We start from the raw sequence: 25,216 nt of genomic DNA, 5'->3' as shown, positions 1-25,216 counted from the left end.
AGCCAAGGAACAGGAACATTAGAAAAAACTTCTCTAAGCTGTCTTCTTTTTCTCAATTTTCTTACAACGGCCGTAGACAATTTTAAATGATTTCTCATTCTTCAGAAATACACAAGTCAGGTCAGGCTGGCAGGGAAACTCATTATACAGGCCAATGAACGTCTGGGAAAGGCAGGACTTTGACCTTGACCTTGGCTGCTGCTCTGCCCTCAGCCTGAGAGGCAGCCCCCATTTCTACCCCAGCCCAGCTCTGGGGCCCATTTGCTTGCACACAGCTGAGAAGCCTGGGCATAAAGGACACCTTCACCCAGCTACTCAGAGTCTGTGCCTCTGGTTGCTTCCTTCATGATGACCCCTAGGATTGCTTGGTGCCCTCCTATTTCTTCTAAATCATTTCTTGGGCAAATGAACTCCTCCTCTCTGAACCCAGCTCAGAGGCTGCCTCAGCCCACCGCCAGCCAGGAAAACCTGGGGCCACAACAGAGCTCCTGGGGCTGTGGAGGGGGTAGGGAATCTGAGGCAGAGTAGAATCATGGGTAGGGCTAGACCTTCTATCTGTGCCCTTCTACAGTGCTACTTTCAGGGTTTGCTGAGATGAACCTTGGAGAACGGGGACCCATGTTAGAAAGGGAAGCATCGCCACGCCTCACACCTCCCAACCTGGAAGGCCCAACCCCTGCCTCCAGGCTCCCCCAGGCCACAGGAGGCTTGGAGGTGCAATCACAGCAGAGAATTCTCAGCTCCGGGTCTTTCCCGCCCACTAACCTTTTCCTCCTTTCCCTGGCTCTGAGTCCACCCGGCTCCCCTTTTCTGTGAGCCCCTCCCCTCTTACCGCCCCCACCCCCCGCCGGCGCTGGGCCTACACCCACCTCCCTGTGACACAAGCTGTCCTCAGACCCCTTTGCGGCGCTGTGCGACTCGCAGTTGTAGGGCTCCCGACAGCAGCATCAGCTCTTGCACCTCTTGCTCTGGATGCACATCTCCCCGTTGTCCTGTTGGGAGATGACCCCGCCAGCAATTCCACTCCGCCCTCCGGGGCCTTTCTCCCAGCTGGCTCCTCCGCATTGTGCCCTCAGCACCACCCTTGCTGCCACCAGGCTGGGCCATCTCTACTTGGGGACCAGGGGCATAGGGGGTGAGGAACAAGGGTGACGGCAGGACCTGACTTGTGCTTAGAGGAACTGAACAGTGTTTACAGGTTTGCTCTTACTGTCCCCAAAAAGTTCCTCCTTCTCCAGCACACAGCCAGGGGTATCAGACCTTCCTGTCTTTGCTCGTTCAGTTCCTTCTGCAAACTCCTACCTACCTTTTTACCTAAGCTGGGATGCCACTTACTCCTCACGCACCCACACAAACACATATCAGTGACCCCCAATGCTGGAGCGGAGGACATTATCTTACCTATCCCTGGTGCCCATTGCCTCTCTGTTGGACAGTTCATAGTCATTCAGCCAGCAAATGCTGAGCCTCTACTGCCCAGGCACTGTTCCCGGCACTGGGGATTCAGCTGGGAACAAAAAAACAAGAGCCTGCACCCCGGAGCTGACGTTCCAGAGCAGCAGGCCCACAGACCCTCCTGCAGGGATGAAGCTGGGCTTTTCCTGCACGGCCCAGCTTAGTAGTCATGAGCCACACGTGGCTGTTGAGCACTTAAAATGTGATTCCTGTGACTGGGGAACTGAATTTTAAATTTGGTTTAATTTTCATTTAAGAAACTGCATGTGACCAGTGACAACATTATTGGACAAGCACAGCTCTAGGTGAGAAGACATCACAAGTACATAAGTGAACTAGATAGGGTGTCACAGACATAATGTTGAGCAAAAGAAGCCAAATTTATAAAAATACTGTGTGATTCCATCATATGAAGTTCAAAACAGGCAACACCAGCCTGTTGGAGCGTTGTCCCACGCCCCAAAGAAGGTTGCAGGTGCAATTCCTGGTCAGGAAACACCTAGGTCGCGGGTTCGGTCCTCTGTTGGGGTGTGTACTGGAGGAAACCAACTGATGTTTCTCACAGAGATGTTTCTCTCTCTCCCTCTCTCTCTAAAATCAATACACATATTCTTGTGTGAAGATATTTTTAAAAGGTCTTTAAAAAACAAGATTGAAAAACATTAAAATAAAAACCAGACAACACTAATCTACAACGACGGAGGTCAGGAGAGCGTTCCCTTTGTGACTGCTGACTGGCGGCAAGGCTGAGGGAACCTTCTGGGGGCCTGGAAATGCTCTGTAAATTGATCTGGTGGTGGTTATACGGGTGTGCACAGGTTTAAAATTCACTGATTTTTATGTAAATCAAGATTTGGCGGGGCCATTTGAGTTAATGCTCCTCAGCATATATCATCGGTTTGACATAAAAATCCTCTAAAAAATAGATTTGGGAATTATACTGTATGCAATTATTAATTACCAATTGTAACAATTATATCTATTGTGTATGATTAAGTGCTATAAAGAAAACAAAGCAGGAAAGGAGGCCTGGATTGGCAATAGCTTCTTCCTGGTCTCTCTAATTCCACTTTTGCCAGTTACCTACCCTAGTCACCTCACCTCCACACCTGACACTCACCCTCTTCTTCCTCTCTAGCCATCTGTTCTTCCCAAAATTGCTAGCAAAATACTGTTTTAAAAAGTAAATCTCATGACACTATTTGTGTACTTCAAAACCACCAAGGACATCCCAGAGCATTTAGGTACGGAAACTCTTTCTGTGACCTGCAGAGCTTCTCATTCCAGGGCTCGCTGCCTATGTCTAGATAACTTACCATCCCCTCCCCCTCGAGAATTCTCTCGTTCTCCCTCTTTCTCTCTGGTGTGTGCACCCTGCAGCCACCACAGGGGTCTGAATGCACCCAATTAGGCTGGCCCCGGGCCATTTGCATTGCTGGTTCCTCTGTCCAGAACACCTTACCCTGTGAACTCTGCCTGGCTGCCTCCTTCTCTTGGCCTCACTGAGGCCTTTTGGAACACCCAGCTAGAACAGTCCCCATTACCTGGTTCGCAACACTTGTGACTCTCTGCAATTATCTTCTTTATTTCTTTTACTTTAAAAAAAATTGTCATCTCTTACTAGAACCTCAGGGATCTTTCACAATCTTGTTCACGGTGGTATTTCTTAGCCCTTAGGATTAAAGTCCTCACACATAGTAGGTGCCGATTGCAGAACAGCTGACTAAATGAAGATATTGTAATACCCTGTCCTTTTATCTCTCTGGACTCATTTCCTATTATTTTCACTCTCATTCCTCTGTTATTCTTTGAAACTGCCAGGCAAGGTCACATCACTAGACCACTGCCCTGGCTCTTCCCTCCACCTGGGATGCTCTTTCCCTAGTGACAGATACCGTGTCACTCCCGAGTCGGACTGCACAGCCATTCTCGGCGGTGCAGATAGACTCTTAAGAAGCTACACCATCGTCTCTCGAGACGGACGGCTGCCGACGACGACGACGATGACTTTCTCCCATGCTCAAGTCCAGTGAAAGAGAAAGTATTACATTTTGGTAACTCATACAAATCCTAAGCTTTACTCTGATTGGACAAACCAGGTCATGTGCTCCCAAACCTACCCCGTAAAGCCAGAGCAATAGCAGGAGCCTCATGGCCACCCACTGAACCAGTTTCTGTGTCAAGAGGATTCAGTTTCTGTTGTGAATACAGCACCCCTCAACATCATGGACTGAGTATGGAAGGGGTTGGTTTCCTTACAGAAAATTCTGGGTTACCAAGAGAGAGGGAGCAATGTATCTTTGGCAGGCAAAATCAGTAACTGTTTCTTAGATAGGATAAGTGGGAATGTGTAGGGGACCACCCATTATGCCTAATTCAAGGCAATGCAAAATGTCATTGGCACAACTTTTATTAAGTATCTTTCTGGTTTTAAAGTTCTTCATAGTAAAAGTATTTGTAAATCTTCTTATAAGTCACTGCCATTCTCAGCTCTCTTTCCAAAACAATTGTTTCAAGTGAATTCTGCCTATTTAAGGAGGGTCTGGTGTTCTAGAACCAGCTTTGCACGGTAGGGCTGTTTGTGGATAGTAGGTCTGGTTTTAGGTTGGTTAGCTTAAGTCTCTTTGCTAATTTAGTCTAATGAAATCATTATGCAAAAGGTCAAAGGGGTAACCTCTGCTGTTCATTGCTTTAGTCTGTTCTTTCATTATTCCCTTGCAGTACTTTCTCTATAGCACTGGTTAAAATGTCTATCTGCTATACTTTTATTTGTATGTTGAATATTTTATTTTATTTAAGAGTAATAGTTGTAAAATTGAGTGTATACAGTTGGGGTGTAATGGGGTTGTGGTAAGCCCTCTACCAGTCAATGTCCAGTCAGGAAGACAGAAACTACTCTAGGTATTTGAAACAGAGAGAATTTTAATATACAGAAGTGGTCAGAGATGTGATGGAGGAGTAGAGAAGCCAAACAGGATGTCAAGGCAACAGGGAGATAGCCACAGCAGGTAGACACTGATGCCCCTGTCACTGGAGGGACAGTGTGATGAGGCTGTGTGACGGAGGCCCTGGGGACAGCAGGGGAGGGGCTGTCCTAAAGGAGACTAGAGGACTGTTGGTGACATCACCAGAAGCAGGAGGTGACTCACACCCCTGCTGGCGTAGCTCTGTTGGTTGGAGCATCATCCTGTAAATAGTCAGGGCACATGCCTAGGTGGCGGGGTTTGGTCCCTGGTCAGGGCGCATGTGACAGGCAACTGATAGATGTTTCTCTCCCTCCCTTCTTCTCTCTCTGAAACCAGTGAGCAAGCCCTCAGGTGAGGATAAATATAATAATAATAATAATAAGGTGCCCCATTTCCTGCCCTTCTATCTTCAGCTGGTCCTAGAAACTGGAAGACAAAGATGACTGGGAAATGTCGTCGTCGTCGGCAGCCGTCCGTCTCGAGAGACGATGGTGTAGCTTCTCAAGAGTCTATCTGCACCGCCGAGAATGGCTGTGCCGTCCGACTCGGGAGTGACATGGTATCTGTCTCCTCCCGTGTTGAATCGACATCTTGTGATGATGGCCTTACATGTGAAAAAGATGGTCATTAAATATGTGAATAATTAGATTATTTTATTTGAGGTTAGCCTGAACTCTTAAAGGCAGCGTTTGTGTTGCACCTGTTTTATATTTCTGACATCCAGCACACTGCCTTCACAATTAACATGTCTTTTGAATTGCTGAGGATATTTGAAGTCTTGAGCTCTGTCCTTATATTTTAGCTTCCAAGAAAAATCAACAGGTTCATTTCACAGTAAATAAGGGGAATTTTCTCATTTAAGTTATGAAAACAAAGGAGTTTTTTATTTGATTAGAATTCTGTTAGCATAGTTAGAAAAGAGTTTTTAACAAGTAACAATATTTTTCTTACAGATGATAAGGAACTTTTGTTTCCATTGTAATTAGCAGAAACTGCTAGCTCAGTGGATTGAGCGTCGGCCTGCGAGCTAAGTGTCGCTGGTTCGATCTTCCAGTCAGGGTACATCAGAGAAGGAAAACTCTGACTCCAAAAAACCTCCGCTGCCTTGCGGCATACCTCTTCAGGGGAAAGGCTAAGGGAGTAAACCCCGACAGAAAATCCGGAGCCGGAGTCCCTAAGGCGGTTTGACGTTGTAGTCAACACCGGCAACTGGGAAATGTGTTCCCAGGGATACAGAGCAGAGCAGGAGGAGGGCAAACAGGTGAATGATTGGCACACCCTGCTTCCAAACCCACCAGCCTGGGAGGAGTCAGTGTGCTTCTGTCTTTTCCCTACTCTGTCCCTCTCGCACTTCTCAAGCCTGGATTCAGGGTGCTTTACTAGTCCGGGGACTTAGAGGAGAAAAGTCACACCTGCCACAAAGCACATCATTAAGCCTAAAGGCGGCATGATGTCAAATATTTGGGGTGGGGAGAAATATCACTATGAAAGAAATCTCAGATTTTTTCATTTAAAAAAATGTACAATCTTCTGCCACATTTACCTCGTGCAGAAAAGAAAACTATGACTTGATCATGGATGTAGGTATAGGTAGCTGCTCTCCTGAGTACTGTCGATAATTCTACGATGTTTCCAACAGTGACTCAACTGGGCTTTTACCACAAGGCTTGCTGGAAGTTGCGGGTCACATGCTCCCCTCCACCCCCACCTTCCAATGCTGTGGTTAAGCCAGAATGCAGAGCCCAGTAGAAGTGTAGCGCAAGAGAGAGCTGCCTGCCCTGGCTGGGTGGCTCAGTTGGGTGGAATGTCCTCCTGTATACCACCAAAGTGTTGTGGGCTAGGTGCAAGTTCTATCCCTAGTCTGGGCATGTGTGGGAGGCAGCCAATGGATGTTTCTGTCTCATCAATGTTTCTCTCTCTCTCTCACTTCCTCTCTCTAAAATCGATAAACATATCCTTGGAAGAGAATATTTTAAATAAAAAAGAAAAAGAAAGAGTAAAAGAGAGCTGCTTAGCAGCACACCATTAGCTCTAGGTAGTGGCATCCAAGCTTCTCTTGCTTTATTAAAATAATAATAAAGGCTTTTGTGTCTGCAAGTTTTTCCCACTATACGTACTCCTTTTGTCCTTTAATAATAGAACCCCAAGCTTTAGATGGGCACATGAATACCCAGATGAAAACTACGTTTTCCAGTCTCCCTTACAGCTAGCTGCAGTCATGTGACCAAGTTTTTCCCAGGTGCAAATAATTCATGCTGCTCTTGGGCATGCCCTTTTAGGAAGGGCAAGCATTTGCTGTCCTTCTGCCCCCTTCTTTCTAACTGGAATGTGGTCTCAGCAGATACAGTGATGAGCCATCTCCGACTATGTGGAAGAAAAGAACACACTAGGGCAGAGCTTCCCGACTAGTGTGTCTGGAGGTGTCCATCCCCTCTGCCCTCAGATGAGCCTCTTTAGGGCCCCAAAGTCCTTCCACTCTCACCCCAAGGTGCTGACTCCACCCCTGCACATGACCCAGGTGAAGCCAATCAGTAAATTTCACGGCAATGACTGATTCAGAGGTGAGTTTGCAGACCAGGTCAATCCAATCACAATCAGTCTTAGGTGTTTGCTAAGAATCCTGGGACAGAGATGTTTCCTTTGTCTGGAAGGCATGATATGCACAATGTGTGAGGTGGAATTGTGATTAATAGCCTGTCCTCCAGAGCAAGACAGCCTGTGTCCAAATCCCAGTCCCCGCCATTACTGTAAGGCCTTGAGAAGGGTTATTGAGCCTTAGCTCCCCATTTGTAAAATAAGGATAATTAAAGAGCCTACTATAACCTTATAACAATGAGTGAATACAGACTAGAAAGCACATTGCATAATGTCTGGGAAATAACCAGGTTCTCAATACATCCTACCTGTTTTTATTAGGTGACATCTGGAACTCAGTGGCTATTGGGAAGGAATCCAGCCTGAGGGCCATGGAGCTGCTGGGTTGAGCCAGACCTGAGGATGCAACCAAGTGGAAAGTTGTAACAGTGGGAAATTGTAACCCACCCTACCATTCTTTGGACATTGTTTCTGTAAGTGTTGACTCTGACTAATATGTACCTTGTAGATGAACAGCATGTTTGTATAAGAATCCTAGGAACTAACTTCAAAAGATACAGACTCTGACTTTTACGCAACCCAGCTCCAGGACATTTGCTGACCTTCAACCATGGAGCCAGGATGACGTGAAGCCAGCATGATGCACGCCAGACCATCACCTGCCTTATCGGAATGGACTGTGCTCGTCGGCACGTAGACAGCTTTTCAACCTCCTTCCTTGATCTCTTTGTTCTGCTCCCCTCTCCCTCCTTATAAACACCCTCTGCTTCCAATAAGAGGTGGAGAAGGGCTTTGAGATGGGAGTTCCCATTCTTCCCAGAAAGTTAGTCTTTGAGACATGAGTCCCCCATATTCCAGGTTGCCAGCATCTGAAAATAAACCACTTTCCTTTACAACAGCGCCTGCCTCTCCAGTATTGGTTTTTGCAGTGGTGGGCAGCCACCTGCATTCAGTTATGAGGCCTGCCCTTGCCTCTGGAAGTCTAGTTCTGACCACCAATGAACTTCCTCATCTTTTGGACCAATTTGACTTTGTGTGTGTGTGTGTATGTGTGTGTGTGAAGGTTTTGAAAGTACTTTGTTTCTTCAATCATGTCATATTTTAATGGGTACACAGTGCTTTCACTTGGCACCAATTATGAGTTTGTGTTGAGACAATTCGTTATTATACCAGCTGGGATGATTACTGATCACTCCATTCCTTTAGGATGCTCTGCCAGCAGGGGACAGGTTCCATTCTGTTCCAATTTGTGTTGCTGTATATGTCCCTGTAGCAACACAAAAGTGGCTCCATTATTACTATATTGGTCATGGAAATCAGGTGTCCATTTCTGGTGGATCTGCTTTGCCATTATTTGTTGAATGCTTCAAACTGGAGACTCGTTGTCGGCAGCTGTCCGTCTCGAGAGACGATCGTGTAGCTTCTTAAGAGTCTATCTGCACCGCCGAGAATGGCTGTGCAGTCCAACTCGGGAGTGACATGGTATCTGTCTCCTCCCGTGTTGAATCGACATCTTGCGATGATGCTGGAGTGTCCTCTCCAGTGGAGCTGAAGCTACAGAGCCTGGGCAGGGTGATATGGAGGGTCTGCTGTTGCCCATGCAGCAGACCCCCCCTCTCTTCGCAGCTGAAGGATCCAAGGGAAAGACGGAGTCAATACAGCTTGGCTTCAGGTGCGCCGCAGGAGTTGCCAGTGTTGACTACAACGTCAAACCGCCTTAGGGACTCCGGCTCCGGATTTTCTGTTGGGGTTTACTCCCTTAGCCTTTCCCCTGAAGAGGTGTGCCGCAAGGCAGCGGAGGTTTTTTGGAGTCAGAGTTTTCCTTCTCTGATGTGCCCTGACTGGAAGATCGAACCAGCGACACTTAGCTCACAGGCCGACACTCAATCCACTGAGCCAAACCAGCCAGGGGTCAAACTGGAGACTACTTAGTGCGTTTTTGGCCAGTGGAAATATCGTGAAGCTGAAGACAGCCGCAGCAATTGCAGCTGCTGGTTTGCTGGAGCCTTGCGTCAAATACCCTTGCCTTTTTTTTTTTTTTTAATTTTTTTGATACTTGCAGCAGAAAGAGTCCTCACTGAAACCCCCATAGCATGACCTTGGACAAATCACGTAGCTCTCCGAACCTCAGTTTCTTTATCCATAAAATGGAATTGATCATATCTGAGTGAGTGGAGACATCAATGCACCAGGCCCCTTTCCAGCCACAGGCATTTATACTTCCTTTCTGCATTTATACTTCACACACATTCTCATAGCTCTCTCAATGGCCTCCACCCATTTGCCCCCTCTCAAAGTGTCCACATACCTCCTCTCAGTTCCTCCTCCACACACCCATCCTTGGGCACCTCAACATAGACCCTCCAGGCACATTCTTCAGCCCTGTCCCTCCCACATAGCCCTGATTCCCAAGACTCTGCCCTTCCCGGACCCAGCCTCCTCTCACCCACACTCCTATTCTGTTCCCTTCCCGCAGTGCTGCCTTGAGACACTATGCATCCAGACAAGGCCAAACCCCATGGGAAGCTCTTTCACACCTCCAGTCTCCCCATTCACCCGCTGCCTCCCCCACCCACAAAGGAACAATCTCTACCAGGTTCCTTTGCCCAGGAAATGCAGACAGAGGCCAGAGCCAGGAGTGACTTTAATGTTTCAGGAGCTGCATTTTGAACAAGGTGGGGACTCCAAAGCCTCTGGCCCCAAAGGAGGGAGGGAGAAGGGTGGTGATGAACCCAGATCCTCCTCTAAATCAAATGGCACCGGTGAGGACATTTCAGGTCCTTGGATATGCAAGTGAAGCCCAGTTGGCAGGGGCATATGATGTTGATGGCTCCCTTGGTCTGTCGGAAATGAGTACAAGAGTTGGGGGTCACCAAGGTACAAGAAAGAAGGGAGTTTAACTTCTTGGGGAGCAGGAGCAAGAGCACAAGTGATGGTGAGACAACCCGGGGCCTGTCAGCTCTACAGCTTGTAACTTCATGGCCTTAGGCAAATTAATGAGCTTCTTTGTTTCAATTTCCTCATCTGTCAAACGGGGATAATAGTAATAACACACCTCCTAGGGTTATTAGGATTAAATGAAAGAAATAAGTCAAGTGTCTATAATGAAAAAACCCTCCTATCACCTCAGCTGTGGTGTCAGGCCAGTGCAGAGCCTGGCAGCTTCCTGAGGGCACTGGCCTGTCCCCACACAGGGACGTGGACACCAAGCGCATGCTCCCAACAAAGGTTTGGGCCCAGGGCCAGACGAGAGAAGACTGAGCAGGAACATTTTGTTCCCTGCATTTCCACCAGCTAATAACCAGCACGCTTGGTTGAGCACTGTCGTTGTTGCCAGGATCACATACTCTTCCCAACAACCTGGTGGGGTAGGTACTTGAACTCCATTTTCCAGATGAGGAGACTAAGGCCCGGAGAACAGAAGTGACCTGCCTGAGGTCACAAAGACAGGGGGTGGAAAAGCCAGGATTTACACTCAGGTCCAGCTCCAAAGCTGTGGTCCTGCCACTCCAGTGCCTTGCTCCTCTCTAGAAGTGAGGTCATTGTGGCAGGGGGGTGGGAATGGTCTTTTCCCACCTACTTAGTATCAGTAATGTTAGGGTAGAGATACTTAGTCATTCATTCAACAAACATTTGTTGAGCACCTGCAATGTGCAGGCACTAAGCTGATGGGTAGGGGGTTCAGGATGAATATGCTGCAATCCTGCTCTTGAAAGCTCCAAGCAGTGGTGGACACGGACAGAAGGCATGGCCAATCAGGGAGACCCATGCTCTGCTGAGGGTAGGGGCCGAGGGTGTGGGGATTCCAGGAACAGAAGGCTTGTCAGAGGGAGCACCTGGCATTGCAGGATGAGTAGGAGTTTGCTCGATGGGGAAGGGGGAAGGGCACTCCAAGCAGAGGGTGAAAAAGTGGGTAAGCCACGTGGGTTTTTTTTTTTAACCTTTCCTGCCCTACTTACCAGAAGCGATTGCCCCACCCCAGAGCCTCACCTGAGGCAAGCACACCATGGCTCTTCTGGCCTTGGGGGCACAGAAGGTGCTGCCGGAGTCCAAGTTCATTAGGCAGCAGTCACTGAAGCACTCAGAATGGTGGGAGCACTGAGCCCCATTCATCTGGGGGGACAACCCTTGAGTCAGAGCTCTGTGGCTGTGTGGAAGGGTGAGGGAGGGTTCTAGGCATTGCCAGGGCCCCAGGGGGTGCAAAAAGAAAAGCCTGAGGTGGCCAGCCCCAAGTCCCACCCCCACTACCTGCCCCCACCCCCTACCCCTGCCTGCCTCTCCCTCCTCCAGCAGCTCTCAGAGGAGCAGGGGAGAGGAAGAGTGGAAATTTAGAGTTTTCCCTCTGCTTTTTCTTTCCCAGGGGTCCCTCATTTCTGTAGGTCCCAAAGGGTGACCTGTGCTAGGGGAGCAAATACTCCCAGATCACACTTTTAATAGGAGCGTGGGCAGAAAGTCTGGCGGCGGTGGGGAGAAAGACAGAAAACAGAAGAAGGAGTCATTGTGCCTAGAAGCGGGGGTGGCGGAGGGGACAAGAGCAGGTGCGGTAAGGTATGGTTGGGGGCCCAGGGCTGAGACAGTTCGGAGTGGGCACTGGGTGGGGGAGGGGATGGTGCCGGTCAGAAGGCCACTTTCTTTCACCTCCAGAGCCACCAGGGAGGTGAAGCAGGGCTTTGAAGTCTGTTCAGAAACATCCAGCTCCCAGCCTGGAAACAAATCCCCCATCTGGGGTGGTTCCCGCCCCACCGCCACTCCTCTCTCCCGCCCAGCCGGTGCCTCTGGCTCGGCTGTGACGCGGCCGCCTCCCTCTACTACAGCGCAAGGTTCGAAATGCTCTTTGGCTCACCTTCACCGACCCCCTTTTAAACTGCGGGAAGGCACCCCAGCAGGGGAGCAGGACCCCCGCGAAGAGCGCGAGGACTATGGCCATGGCCTTGGGCTGCAGAGGTCCGGTGGGGCTCCCGGGGGCTCAGGGATAAGTCTCCTTCCCTCACTCGTGACTCGGTGCCCCCGGGCCGCCTTCAGCTGGAGGTGGGGGGGGCGGGGTGAGAAAGTTAATGGTCACAGGCTGCCCAACAGGGAGGCACAATTAGGGCGGAAACCCTTTCTGGCACTCCGGGAAGGGATGGAATAGGCGCCCCCGGGAGACCTTGATGCAGGCCTTGGACAGGTCAGATTTTATAGATTTAAGGGGCCCCAGGTGACTCCATATATATTATATAATACTTTCAAATAAAAACACGAAACTGTAAAACAAAACTTTATTTTGAAAAATTATGCAAAACTTACATACTGGAATGAAAATAGCTTCCTTCTTAATATTCTTTCTAACTCTGGGGGCTGCACCCCACTGCCCTGCACCCCCTACCTTTTGGGGAAACCAGTCGGACCTCTGGTGCTTCTCATACCTCTCCGGGCCCAGTCCTGTCATCTGTAAGAATCAGGAGGTAAGACAAAATGACCTCTTCCAGTCCCGATGAGTCGATTACTTGTCTAAGGATTTATCTGTGGGGGCACAATGGAAGGAAGGGGGAAAACTCAGAAGGAAGAGGATGAAGGGAGGGTGCCTATAGCAATTCGCGCAACTGGGGGAGGCAGGCCTTCCCTACGGTTTCCCCTGGATGAAACTCTCACCCCATCCCACCCTTCCCTGCTTCTGCATTTAAAAATGTGCTCTTAAGAAAAGGCCTGAGGGGCCCTGTCTTGATGGGGGGTGCTATCGACTAAATTGCGTCCCCCCAAATCGGTGTGGAAGCCCTCCCCACAGTGGGATGCTATTTGGAGACAGGCCTTTGGGAGGTACCGTCCCTTCCTCTCTGCCCTGTGAGGACACGGGGAGAAGGTGGCTGTGTGCAAGCCAGAAAGAGCTCTTACCAACATCGAGCCCTGACCCTGGCCTTCTTCGGGGACTGTGAGAGAGAGACTTCTGTCACGTCAGCACCCAGCCTGTGGTATTTTGTTGTGGCTGCCGAGCTGCCTAGCATAGGGCTAGGTCTTCACTCCAAGAAAACAGCCCCCTTGTACTAAGCAGGTTTTGTTTTTTGTTTGGTTGGTTGGTGTGCTGGGGTGGTGGTTGTTTTTCCCCTCACCTGAGGATATTTTCATTTGCTTTATTTTAGAGAGCTAGAGAAAGGGAGTTAGAGCAATACTGATGCGAAAGAAACAGCAATCAGCTGCTGTGTACACACCCAGAGGGGATCTGGGCCACCAACCAGGGGTCACACGCACTGTGCCTGGACTGGGGATGAGCCCCCAACCCTTCGATTACAGGAGGACTCTCCAGCCACTGAGACACACCGGCCAGGTCTCAGAAGGTTTTGTGTCCATTATCTCCATTAGCCCTCCCTGTATTAGTCAAGGTAATGAACACTAGCTTTCACAACTGAGAACTCCTGAAATTTCAGTGGCTTGGCACAACAACGCTTTAATTGCCACTCATGTAGAGCCTGATATGGGACAGGAGACCTTCCTTCCACCTTGCAGCCAGACCACCTGGAACACTGGCCTCTGGGGTCATTGTGGAAGATGGAGAGTCAGAGGAAGCATATGGTCTCTTAAATTCCCCAGCCAGGTGTGGCACAGGCTTCTTCCACTCATAGGCCAGGGGCCAGAACTAGTTACATGATCTCACCCTTCTGCAAGGGAGGCTGGGATATTAAGGGAATCTGGGAATAGTCAGTGTATTTGTGGAGAGCAGGACCGATAAAATGGTGTTGGTCTGGTCAGGAGAGCATAAAGTATATAAAACAAAGTGGAGTCACTCATGTCAATCGAGATGGCTGTCAGTCAGCCTTGACACTTCGGTTCAAGAGGGAAACTACCTACGTCAGACCAGACACGTCTGGCAAGGAGACACAGCTAAGATATCTGCACATGTGATCAGAATGGCCACGTGTGCAGAGCAGGATCATCTATAGATAGGCTCCTGGGGAAATTCCCCATTTGCCAGCAGGGGTGACAAGATACTTATCAAAAGACCCGGAAGGGTGGAGTACACCACTTTCCAGGTATAACTGAGGCAGGCTCCGGACCACTGCTGGGACAGCTGAGCTCCACACACCGGAGTGCTGCTCCACGCCACGCTGATCTCCCTCCACATCAGCCACTGGAGGCTCTGCCCTGCTGGGCTGAGGACTTCACCTGCCCTGCTGCCCACCTGGCTCTGGAGATCCTTCCTTGCAAGATGCTGACAACTCCCATGCCCACCATGCTGACTCCCAGACCTGTAGACTGAGACTCTGGGACTCGGATTCATTATCCCCCATTGATTGCTGTGTGTTGTTATAATTCTCTTAGATTGTTAGCATGCGAATATAATATTGATGCATGTTGATGTTCTCCTCTGAGTGAACCTGCATTCAATAAAAGCTGAGTGAATAGCACAGCTACTGTGTGCGACTCTTGTCTATTCCTTGGTGCCGGGCTGCTAGTTGAGCAGTTGCCTGGCTGATTTATAGGAAAGACTATATAAAATGCTTGTGACAGTATTCTATTATTTCTGCTGCATCACTCATATCCCCATTTTATAGATGAAGAACCCAAATGGCCAAGGTAGGATAACATGCCCAAATAGCACAATTATGTCGCAGAGCCAGATATAAACCCTAGGGCATTCTAGCTACTGAACCTAAGCTCTTCCCACTCCCCTACACTACCTTGGCTGGCCAGAAGGCCTTGTCCCCAGTAAAGGAACTTCTGTCAACCCTGTGTCCTCTCCCTGGAGTAGTCACAGTCTGAAACTCTTCAGACCTGAGGCCTGCTGCTTTGGTCAGCTAGTTAGCCATCCATGAAGTTCATTATGTCTTCCAGCTCCACTCTGAACCTGCCAGAAACCCCAGGGGCTACTAATTCTTTGCATAGAGTTACACCTTCCCTGAGGTAGTTGACCCTGCCATTATGAGAGTTAGATAATTGGAAAATATTGCTGACTGCTTAGTAAAAGGGAAAATTTGGAGACAAAGGCCAGCAGCTGTGTGTCCCTATTGGCACGTTGGGGTCCTTGATCTGGGGCCCAGGGACTCCTGGGAAGTTTATTGAAAGCCTTGAGAGGGTGATGGAGCCCTTGAAATTCTATACAAAATATTTTGTGCATGGCTTTAAAAAATTTTTTTTGACAGCTACAGTTTTCCCTGAGACTAGCTCAGAATCTTCATTATAAGATGAGGAAACTGAGGCCCAGAGACGGAAGGGCCTTCCCCAAGTGACTCAGAGAAGCCAGGCACATAACTTGGGCTCCTGACTCCAAGTTCTGTGCTCTTTGTCCGGCACCAGTGGCCTCTCTCCCAACTGCAGTTGGTGCTGGACACAAGCACAAGTCCAGGACACCTTTGCCCTGGGAGGCGGGTGAGAGCCAGATCACCGGGGTCTCTAGGGTCAGTGGGGTGGTCACTGAGCCACTTGACCTATGAGTGTGGCCACAGCTCTGCCCATTGGTTGGGGCTCAAATCTGGCCACCCTAGTCTTGTATGAGGAGAATGGGGGGCAGTTCAGGGTAGGCCTGGACTCACTTGTAGAACTCTATCTCCACCTTTTCTCATTTCCTGGCCATTCACCTTCCCTTCTCTGACATTCTTCAGTGTCTCTCTTTTTCTTTCCTGTATCCTTCTGGTGCTTTCCACGAAAATGTTCTCACTGGTCTACAGCAAAATGAAAAAATAAGGGTAATGTGGGGTTTTTGGTCAAAGATAAACATATTTATCGCCCTGGCTGGTTTAGCTCAGTGGATTGAGCGTCGGCCTGCGAGCTAAGTGTCGCTGGTTCGATCTTCCAGTCAGGGTACATCAGAGAAGGAAAACTCTGACTCCAAAAAACCTCCGCTGCCTTGCGGCATACCTCTTCAGGGGAAAGGCTAAGGGAGTAAACCCCGACAGAAAATCCGGAGCCGGAGTCCCTAAGGCGGTTTGACGTTGTAGTCAACACCCGCAACTCCTGCGGCGCACCTGAAGCCAAGCTGTATTGACTCCGTCTTTCCCTTGGATCCTTCAGCTGCGAAGAGAGGGGGGGTCTGCTGCATGGGCAACAGCAGACCCTCCATATCACCCTGCCCAGGCTCTGTAGCTTCAGCTCCACTGGAGAGGACACTCCAGCGTCATCGCAAGATGTCGATTCAACATGGGAGGAGACAGATACCGTGTCACTCCCGAGTTGGACTGCACAGCCATTCTCGGCGGTGCAGATAGACACTTAAGAAGCTACACCATCGCCTCTCGAGACGGACGGCTGCCGACCGACCGAAACATATTTAACTTAAAGAATGATTCTTTATTCTGAAATTACATCCCTTCCTAAAATTTTTTTTAAATTTATTGTTAAGAGAGAGGAGAAGGGAGGGAAAAAGAGAGGGAGAGAAACGTTGATCAGTTGCTTCTTGTACACACTCTGGGGACCAAACTCACAACCTAGGCATGTGCCACGACTGGGAATCAAACTGGCAACCTGTCACTTTGCAGAACAACACCCAACCAACTGAGCCACACTAGTCAGGGTGAGACCATCTGTTTTGACTGCCTGACTCACTGTAGACATCTTGGCCATCTCCATTTGCCCATCTGTTCATCCATTCATTCAACAAACACTTAATGATACCTACTCTTCCTGGTCCCCAGCTCTGTGCTTACCTGCCAGCTACTATTTAAGAGGATATAACAAGAGCACTCAAAGCTCAATAAATACTATTTGTCTGATAAATTATAAAACAAACTAATCACTAATAGTGGAACCTCATTTACCAAGACAAGGCTGTAATATCTACAAATAGATATGGCTGCAGTAAAAGAAACCACATCATAAATGGTTTGATGTAAGATAGCTTGTTTCTCTTTCATGTAACATTCTAAGCATGCACAGTCCAGGGCTATATGGCAGCTCCACAGCCTCAGCGGTCCAGGCTACTTTAATTTTGTTGCTCTGGCGTTTATAGGTATTGTCTTCATAAGCATGGTCCAAGATTGCTTACCAACCTGTTTGTATTTCAGGCACTGGAATGGAGGATGGGGAAGAAAGGGCCTGACCCCTCCCTTTACGGATTCTTCCATTTCATTGGCTAGTCATAGTTACACAGCCATTCCCAGCTGCAAGAAAAGCTGAGTAATGTAGTCTCTGTTCTAGGCTGCCATGTGCCCAGACAAAAATCAGGTATGGGTCATGGCTTAGCAGTCTACACCATGTGTGTGTGTGTGTGTGTGTGTGTGTGTGTGTGTGTGCGCACGCGCATGCACATGTGTGTGCATGTGGTTTGGGGTTCTGCTGGAAGCATATAGTGGGGCTTGTTGTGTCTGATTCTCACATGTCTTCTTTGGGAAACCAGTCACAGGAGTATTGGCAGTCTGGATAGCCAAATGTCATCTACCAGCACCCCAGCCCCTACCAGAATCCTATCAGAGGGAAACTGATTGGTTTCCCTTTTGGTGAAGTTCAACTGGTTTCCCACCCTGGAAACTCTTCCTTCTCTCTCCACTTGTCTCCGGACAATCACTTCTAATGAATAGGATGTGGTAGAGTGATAATATATGATTTCTGAAGTTAGGTCAGAAAAGGCCTTGCAGCTTTTGCCCTGATCTCTCTTGGATGATTCACTCTAGGAGAAGCCACCTGCTAAGTCATGAGGACTGTCAAACATCCTTGTGGAGATGCCCATATATAGAGAAACTGAGGCCTCCTGCCAACAGCCAGTACCAACTTGCCAGCCATGGAAGTGAGTCATCTTGGAAATGGCCCCTCCAGCCCCAGTCAAGCCTTCAGATGATGCAGCCCTGGCCAAAGACTTGATTGTAGCCACAGCTGGACTGAATCAGAACCACCCTGCCAAGATTCTCCTGAATTCCTGTGAAAGATAAATGCTTATTGGTGTTTTAAATTGCTAAGAGGGAGGGAACTGGAGGAATATTGCAAAAGGAAAAGGAATTTGCTTCATGGTTCTAGTGTGCTTGATTGGCAGGCTCCAGCAGGACAAACAGCTTTGCCAGTGCCCAGTTCCCGGAGTGGCCAGCAGCTCCCTGTGGCTAGCTGCTTGTCCTGGCACTGCCCTCAAGGGCATAGTAGAAGCAAAGTGCCTTCACCACCTGCAGCTTTTGTAGTTTCTCCAGCCCCCAGTACATGCTGTACACATGGCTTCTACAGCATGAGACTCCTGCAGCACTCAGGGTCTTCAGCACCAGGCTCTGGCAGTCCATGGAGGCAGCAACCCGCAGCTAGTGGCCGCTTCCTTGCTCCCACAGTCTTGTAGTGGAGTGCCTTTGTTATGACACCTCCCCACATATGGCTTTCCTTGGCATCCTAGGGGGCAGATTTCCATCAAGTTCCACTTGCATGACTCCCCGGTGCCTTTTCTGCCATCTGGTGAGACACATGCTGTGTTCTCCTCAGTGAGGTCTGGATTTCAGCCTTGGCAGGATGGGGTGATGTCTCGTCTCTGGGTACCCCACCCTCAGCCCTGGAGGCAGAGCCTGCTACCGTGTCTGTTATTCATGTACTTCTTGCCAACCAGGTCTTTGCTACTCCGACCCCCTGTTGTAGAATTTCCCTGTTCAAATTACTGTGTGATATCTTTCTCTTAATTGGGCCCAGATCAATATAATTCTAAATTAAAAACAAAATTTTCAATTACAGTTGATATTTAATATTATATTAGTTCTAGTTTTATAGCATAGTGGTTAGACATTTATATAACTTCCAAAGTGAGCCCTCCAATAAAACTTGTACCCATATACTTTTTCTCATATATATATATATATATCTTTATAACATTATTGACAATATTCCCTATGCTGTACTTTACATCCTTGTGACTATTTTGTAACAACCAATTTGTACTTCTTAGTCCCTTCCCCCTTTTCGCCCAGCCCCTCAACCACCTCCCACCTAGCAACTGTAAGTTTGTTTTCTGAATCTATGAGTTTGTTTCTGTTTTGTTTGTTCATTTATTTTGTTTTTCAGATTCCTCATATAAATGAAAGCATATGGTATTTTTCTAGCTCTGTCTGAGCTAGGTTCATTCATGTTGTCACAAATGGTAAGATTTCACTCTTATGACTAAGTAATATTCCTTTGAATATATGTACCACATCCTTTTTACCCATCTGTCTTTTGACTGGAACATTTAACCCATTAATAATTAAAGTAGTTATTGATGATTATGTAGTTACTACCATTTTATTAATTCTCTTCTGTTTGATTTGTAGTTCTCTGTACTTTTCTTATTCTGCTGCTCTCTTGTACCTTTTGTAGTCTTGTGTTTGGATTCCTTTCTCTTTATTTCTTGCATATTTCTTGTAGATTTTTGGCTACCATGTAATCGAAGTCACTTAACATCAAACACATTCTAAAATCATTACCATTTTTACTCACCCCCTCCACATTTATGTTTTTGTCATTACTTTCTACTTCTTTTGTGTGTATTTGTGTGTATCCCTTAATTTACTGTTGTAATCACACATAATCTTCCTACATTTGCCTCTTAACCTTTGTACTAGCTTTAGTGTTGGTTGATCCACTGCTTTTTATCATATTTGCCTTTGTCAATGAGAATTTTTCTTTGTTATTTTTTATTGTTTACATTTTATTATTTATATTTATTGTTGACTCTGTTACAGATATCCTCAATTTCCCCTTCTTTGTCCACCTCTGCCCAGCCCCCACTTCTTTCTCTGGCCATGACCACACTGTTGTTGTCTGTGTCTATAAGTTATGCATATACGTCCTTTGGTAAATCATTAACCTTTTTTTAAAAATCCAATCTCCCTGGCCCCAGATAGCTATCAGTCTGTTCCATGTATTGATGCCTTTGTTTCTATTTCATTCATCAGCTTATTTTATTCATTAGATTTCACATATAAGTGAGATCAAATGGGAATCTTTTTTCTCTGAATGGCTTATTTCACTTAGCATGATAATCTCCAGGTCCATCCATGCTGTCACAAAAGGTAAGATTTCCTTCTTTTTATGGCTGCATATTATTTCATTGCTTAAATGTAGCATAACATTTTTATCCCTTTAGCTACCGATGGATACTTGGGCTCTTTCTAGATCTTATCTATATTAATGTTTTTATAAACATAGGGTGCATATATTCTTTCAGATTGATGTTTTGGTATTCTTAGAATATATTCTCAGAAGTGGGAACTCTGGCTCAAAAGACAGTTTTATTTTCATGTTTTTTGAATAAGTTCTATACTGTTTTCCACACTGGCTGCACAGTCTGCATTCTCAACAACAGGTCACTGGGGCTCCCTTTTCTCCACATGCTCATCGGCACTAGTCTTTGTTGACTTATTTATAGTAACCATTCTGGTAAGTGTGAGGGGATATCTCATTGTGGTTTTAATTTGCATCTCTCTGGTGGTTAGTGATGTTGAGCATTTTTTCATATGTCTATGAACCCTCTATATGTCCTCTTTGGAGACATGTCTGTTCATGTCCTTTGCCTACTTTTGAATTGGATTGTTTGTCTTCCTGGTGTTGAGTTGTATAAGTTCTTTTCTTTAAATTATATTTTATCCATTATGCTGTTATAGTTGTCCCAATTTTTTCCCCTTTGCTCCCCTCTGCCCAGTACCCCGTTCCCTCCAGCAGTCCTCCTCCCCTTAGTTCATGTCCATGGGTCATGCCTGTATGTTCTTTGGCTTCTCCTTTTCCTATATATTCTTAACACCACCCTGCCTATTTTGTACCAACCAATTATGTTTCTTAATCCTTGCACCATTTCCCACATTCTCCCCTTCCCCCTCCTTGTGGATAACCCTCCAAATGATCCCCATACCTGTGATTCTGTTCCTATTCTTGTTGTTTTCTTAGTTTGTTTTTGTTTTTGTTTTTTAGATTCAGTTGTTGATAGTTGTGAGTTTGTTGTCATTTTAATGTTCATAGTTTGGATCTTCTTTTTCTTAAGTAAGTCCCTTTAACATTTCATATAATAATGGCTTGGTGATGATGAACTCCTTTAGCTTTACCTTGTCTGGGAAGCACTTCATCTGCCCTTCCATTCTAAATGATAGCTTTGCTGGATAGAGTAATCTTGGTTGCAGGTTCTTGCTTTCCATCACTTTTAATAATTATTGCCAGTCCCTTCTTGCCTGGAAAGTTCCTTTTGAGAAATCAGCTGATAGTCTTATAGGGACTCCTTTGTAGGTAATGCTCTTCTTTTGTCTTGCTGCTTTTAAGATTCTCTCTTTATCTTTAACCTTTGGTATTTTAATGATGATGTGTCTTGGTGTGGTCCTCTTTGGGTCTAGCTTGTTTGGGACTCTCTGTGCTTCCTGGATTTGTATGTCTATTTCCTTGGCCAAATTAGGAAAGTTTTCCTTCATTATTTTTTCACATAAGTTTTCAATATTTTGGCCTTCCTCTTCACCTTCTGGCATGCCTATGATTCAGATGTTGTAACATTTAAAGCTGTCCCAGATGTTCCTAAGGCTCTCCCCATTTTTTCCAATTCTTCTTTCTTCATTCTATACTGGTTGACTGTTTATTTCTTCCTTATGTTCCAAATCATTGATTTGAACCCCAGTTTCCTTCCCTTCACCATTGGTTTTGTGTAGATTTCCCTTTGTTTTACTTAGCTTAGTCTTCATTTCTTCCCTTATGTGCTTGTTGTACTTAATCTTGTCTGTCAAGTCTTTGAGCATCATTATCACCAGTGTTTTGAACTAATTTGTTAGGTTGGCTATCTCCTCATTGCTTAGTTCTCCCACTGAAACCTTGATCTGTTCCCTCTTTTGGGCCATACTTCTTTGTCTCCTCAATTTGACTGCCTCCTGTGTTTTTGTAATATTTTCTTATTCATAGTTTTAAATTCTTCTTAAAGAAGTCTCTTTAACATTTCTTGTAAAACTGGTTTGGTGGCGATGAACTGCTTCAGCTTTTTCTTGTCTGGGCTTGATATACTAAGTTTTGTTACAATTTGTTACACAGAAACAAAGAGCCATTACATCCTTCCCCGTCTCATTGCCCACAGCCAACTCTCCTGTCATTACCATCAGCCAATCGTTATCACATGCCTACCCAGAACAGGTTCTGCCTGCAAGGCTTTTAAGCAGTCAGATATGACGCACTGCAAAAAGAATACATCTGATAAGATCCAAGCTTTAATTTGCCAAATGCCATATGAAAGATTTACATGAGAAGTGCCACAGGAAGCAGTAAAGGCTGGCATAACTGAAGAAAGCTTTAGGCTGCAGTAGAGCACTTAGGACTGTAACAGTGGGAAATTGTAATGGTGGGAAATTATAACCCACCCCACCATTCTTTGGACATTGTTCTGTAAGTGCTGACTCTGACTAATATGTACCTTGTAGATACACAGCATGTTTGTATAAGAATCCTAGGAACTAACTTCAAAAGATACAGACTCCAACCTTCAATCATTCCAGCTCTGGGAGATTTGCTGACCTTCAACCATGGAGCCAGGATGACGTGAAGCCAGCATGATGCACACCAAACCATCACTTGCCTTATTGGAATCGACTGTGCTTGTCTGCACGTAGACAACTTTTCAACCTCCTTCCTTGATCTCTTTGTTCTGTTCCCCTTTCTCTCCTTATAAAAATCTCTGCCTCCCCTGAGAGTTGGAGATGGGTTTTGTGGCATGAATCCCCCATCTTCCAGGTGGCCAGCATCTGCAAATAAACCACTTTCCTTTACAGCAGCACCTGCCTCTTGAGTATTGGCTTTCATAGTGGCAGGCAGCCAGACCTGAGCTTGGTTACAGGACCAGCCCAGTGCAAACGAGAGAGAAGGGCATTGTTGCCAGGGAAAAGTTTGTATCAAAAACTCAGAGGCAAGACTAGTTCACTCTAGTTTGGTTGGAGATGGACTTGACATGCTAGGCTAGTAGCAGGCAAGATGACCAGGCTGTGGAGGGCCTTAAATGCAAGCTTATTCATTTGTGACTACCATGATAAAAGGGATCCAGTGACCATATCTCTGAGAACAAAACTATAAGTACATTTATACTTGTCTAGTCATGTGACTTAGCTTTGGGGCTGAGAAATAGTTCACTATGGCATTGGGAACCCCTCAGGGTTTTTCAAGACGATGCAATGTGGGATTTTAAGAGTATTCTGGAGTGTATAGGGCTGGAGATGATGGAGACCAGAAGTAGGAAAGTGACTATCCAAAAGTACTGATGTGGAAATTATAGAACTGGGTAGATGTGAAATATTCAGAATGACCAGTTGGATGTGGTGGGGAGGAGCAGTTGAAGGTGTCCAGTACAAAGCTGATGACGCAGGGAGATGAAGAGTAGGCAGGGTGTTTTCGGCTTTTGTCAGTTTCATTGGGGTGACAGCAGTGTACCCAAGTATCAGGAGGGAGCAGCCTTAGGCCTAAACTCAGGAATGAGATAAGGACTGATGATGCAGATCTGATAGTGACTGCCCATGCAGACGTGACAATCAGTCTTTGGGAGATGGTGATGAGGACCGACCCTTAGTAGGAACTGGCTCTCTCTGATCAGCCCATCCTCATCAATAACCCTCCACCCACCACATCCCCACCCACCCAAGTGATGAGGCCCTGGGTCAGGGACAAATAATCTCAAGAAGTTCGTCCTAAATTTGCCCCGAAAAGCCAGAAGCATTGAGGTATTTCCCAGCTGCCATAGACTCTGGTTTGGAATGCATGGTCCACTCCATGGGGCTAAGGCCAAGGAATATGAAAACAAAAAGCCCAAGACTAAATGGTTCTAATCCTATTTCTGCCTGAGTCATGTGACCTTGAGGAAGTCACTTTTCCTGTTTGGGCTTGTTTTCCTTTCAGCAAAATGCCAGGCTTGGCTTTGGACTACACGGTTGTTTTCAAATTCTGAGTCGGAAGAACACTGGGGTTCTATAATTGGGTCAATATGTTCTGCCTCTTAAATCAAGTAGTAGCAGACTACAAATAGCTCCAATTTTAGGGTTTTCTCCCATAATGTTTTCTTAAGCCATTAGAAACCAGTACTGTTCGTTTGTTTGCCAGCAAGGGATCACAGATAACACAATGAATGAACAGTGGGAAATGCAGTGAATGGGAAAACCTGAGAATGGGTGACCATATTGGTTTGACAGTTTCTTGTTTTTGGAGACTTCATGGTATGGTTTTATATTACACAATCACTGTGGTTCCAGTGGCATTTCAAGGTGCTTCATAGAGGGCTCTGGAAGTCCCTAGCACCCGTAACCCAAAGAGACAGGAGAAACATCGGACTCAGTGCCCTCCAAGGACCTCTTCACTGTTCATCTTTCATTCTCTCAATGATGAGTCTTTAGCTCCTCAGAGCCAATCTTTGATGTATACCCTCTTCAGGCAGAACATTGTGACTTAGGTTCCTTAATTCACATAATCTCCATAGAATCCTCTCGAGAGACTCAAGAGATAATAACTATCACTATATATATATATACACATATATATACATATATATACACACACATATATATACACATATATATACATACACACACACACACACACATATATATGTATATATATATTTAAAACAAAAGCCAAGTTTGTTCATTCCTTCCATTTAAAATACTCCTCAATGACATCCTTGGCATGAGACTTGGCCATAGTCCTTCACCACCACACAGCGCAGCCAGCCACTTTATGGGTTCTTTCCCACTCTGCTGATTTTACAGAGGCCTACCCATCCCTTGGTTTCTTATTGTCATCAATCTGAATTAGGTGGATTTAGTGTTCAGCACAAAGGGCCTCCACCAACTTGATATACTTAGGCTCATCACGGTTGGATGCAAACACACAAAGGTGGGCCTGGCACTTGTCTAAGGTTTTGGCAGCTTCGTGAAGTCCACGTACTATGCCGTCATGGAGGAGGCAGTCTTCAGTTAACACTGCTCTTGTAAAGCAGCATTAATGTGCATTACACCTCCAGCAGCAATGCCTTTCTGGGCCATGGCGGTGGGTTATGGTTGGAGAAGAATCTTGAATGCACCCAAGCCTCTGCCTCTGTGCAATTCCACAGTGGCAGAGGAAAGAGACTATATTCATTTTTATAGATGAGGAGCCTGAGGCTCCAATAGGGTGAATGGCTTGCCCAAGGTCACACAACTAGTGACAGAGCTGGGATTTGAACCTGAGAGTCTGATTCCGGAACTCAGTCTTCCCCAATATACCTACAGTTCTCTGTCATTAATGCTGTCATCAAATATTTTCAGCTGTCCTTTGGACACATGGTAAGATTAATCTCCCCTATTCCCTTGGCCAGT

General features: G+C 46.6%; 1 protein-coding gene and 1 pseudogene across 2 annotated transcripts; both read right to left on the bottom strand.

Annotated features, from left to right (window-relative positions):
- Positions 1–9,716: 9,716 nt before the first annotated feature.
- On the bottom strand, positions 9,717–11,946 carry CLPSL2 (colipase like 2). Of its 2 annotated transcripts, none has more exons than XM_090280419.1 (3): positions 11,860–11,946; positions 11,007–11,129; positions 9,717–9,856 (listed from the first exon to the last, which is right to left on the bottom strand). In XM_090280419.1, the coding sequence occupies exons 1-3, from the start codon at positions 11,941–11,943 to the stop codon at positions 9,761–9,763; spliced, it is 303 nt and encodes a 100-aa protein (XP_090136545.1). In that variant the 5' UTR covers positions 11,944–11,946; the 3' UTR covers positions 9,717–9,760. The 2 variants fall into 2 exon arrangements, with proteins under 2 accessions (XP_090136545.1, XP_090136544.1); XM_090280418.1 differs by having other exon boundaries at positions 11,007–11,114; positions 11,848–11,943.
- A 12,557-nt stretch (positions 11,947–24,503) lies between these two features.
- Positions 24,504–24,924, bottom strand: LOC150006904 (small ribosomal subunit protein eS12 pseudogene; annotated as a pseudogene).
- Positions 24,925–25,216: the final 292 nt, after the last annotated feature.

Source organism: Furipterus horrens, unplaced genomic scaffold, assembly GCF_987537825.1.
Source record: "Furipterus horrens unplaced genomic scaffold, mFurHor1.1.pri manual_scaffold_6, whole genome shotgun sequence".
Lineage (NCBI taxonomy): Eukaryota > Metazoa > Chordata > Mammalia > Chiroptera > Furipteridae > Furipterus > Furipterus horrens.
Note: the sequence above shows the minus strand (reverse complement) of the source record. Positions and strands in the feature narration are given on the sequence as shown.

Bases quoted from the DNA above. Each gene is read 5' to 3' on its own strand.
- CLPSL2 (XM_090280419.1), bottom strand. From the start codon at position 11,943: ATGGCCATAGTCCTCGCGCTCTTCGCGGGGGTCCTGCTCCCCTGCTGG. The intron at 11,130-11,859 runs GTGAGCCAAAGA...TTGTCCCCCCAG, and splicing joins TTAAAAGGGGGTCGGTGAAG to ATGAATGGGGCTCAGTGCTC. The intron at 9,857-11,006 runs GTGAGGCTCTGG...CATTTCCGACAG, and splicing joins CCATGGTGTGCTTGCCTCAG to ACCAAGGGAGCCATCAACAT.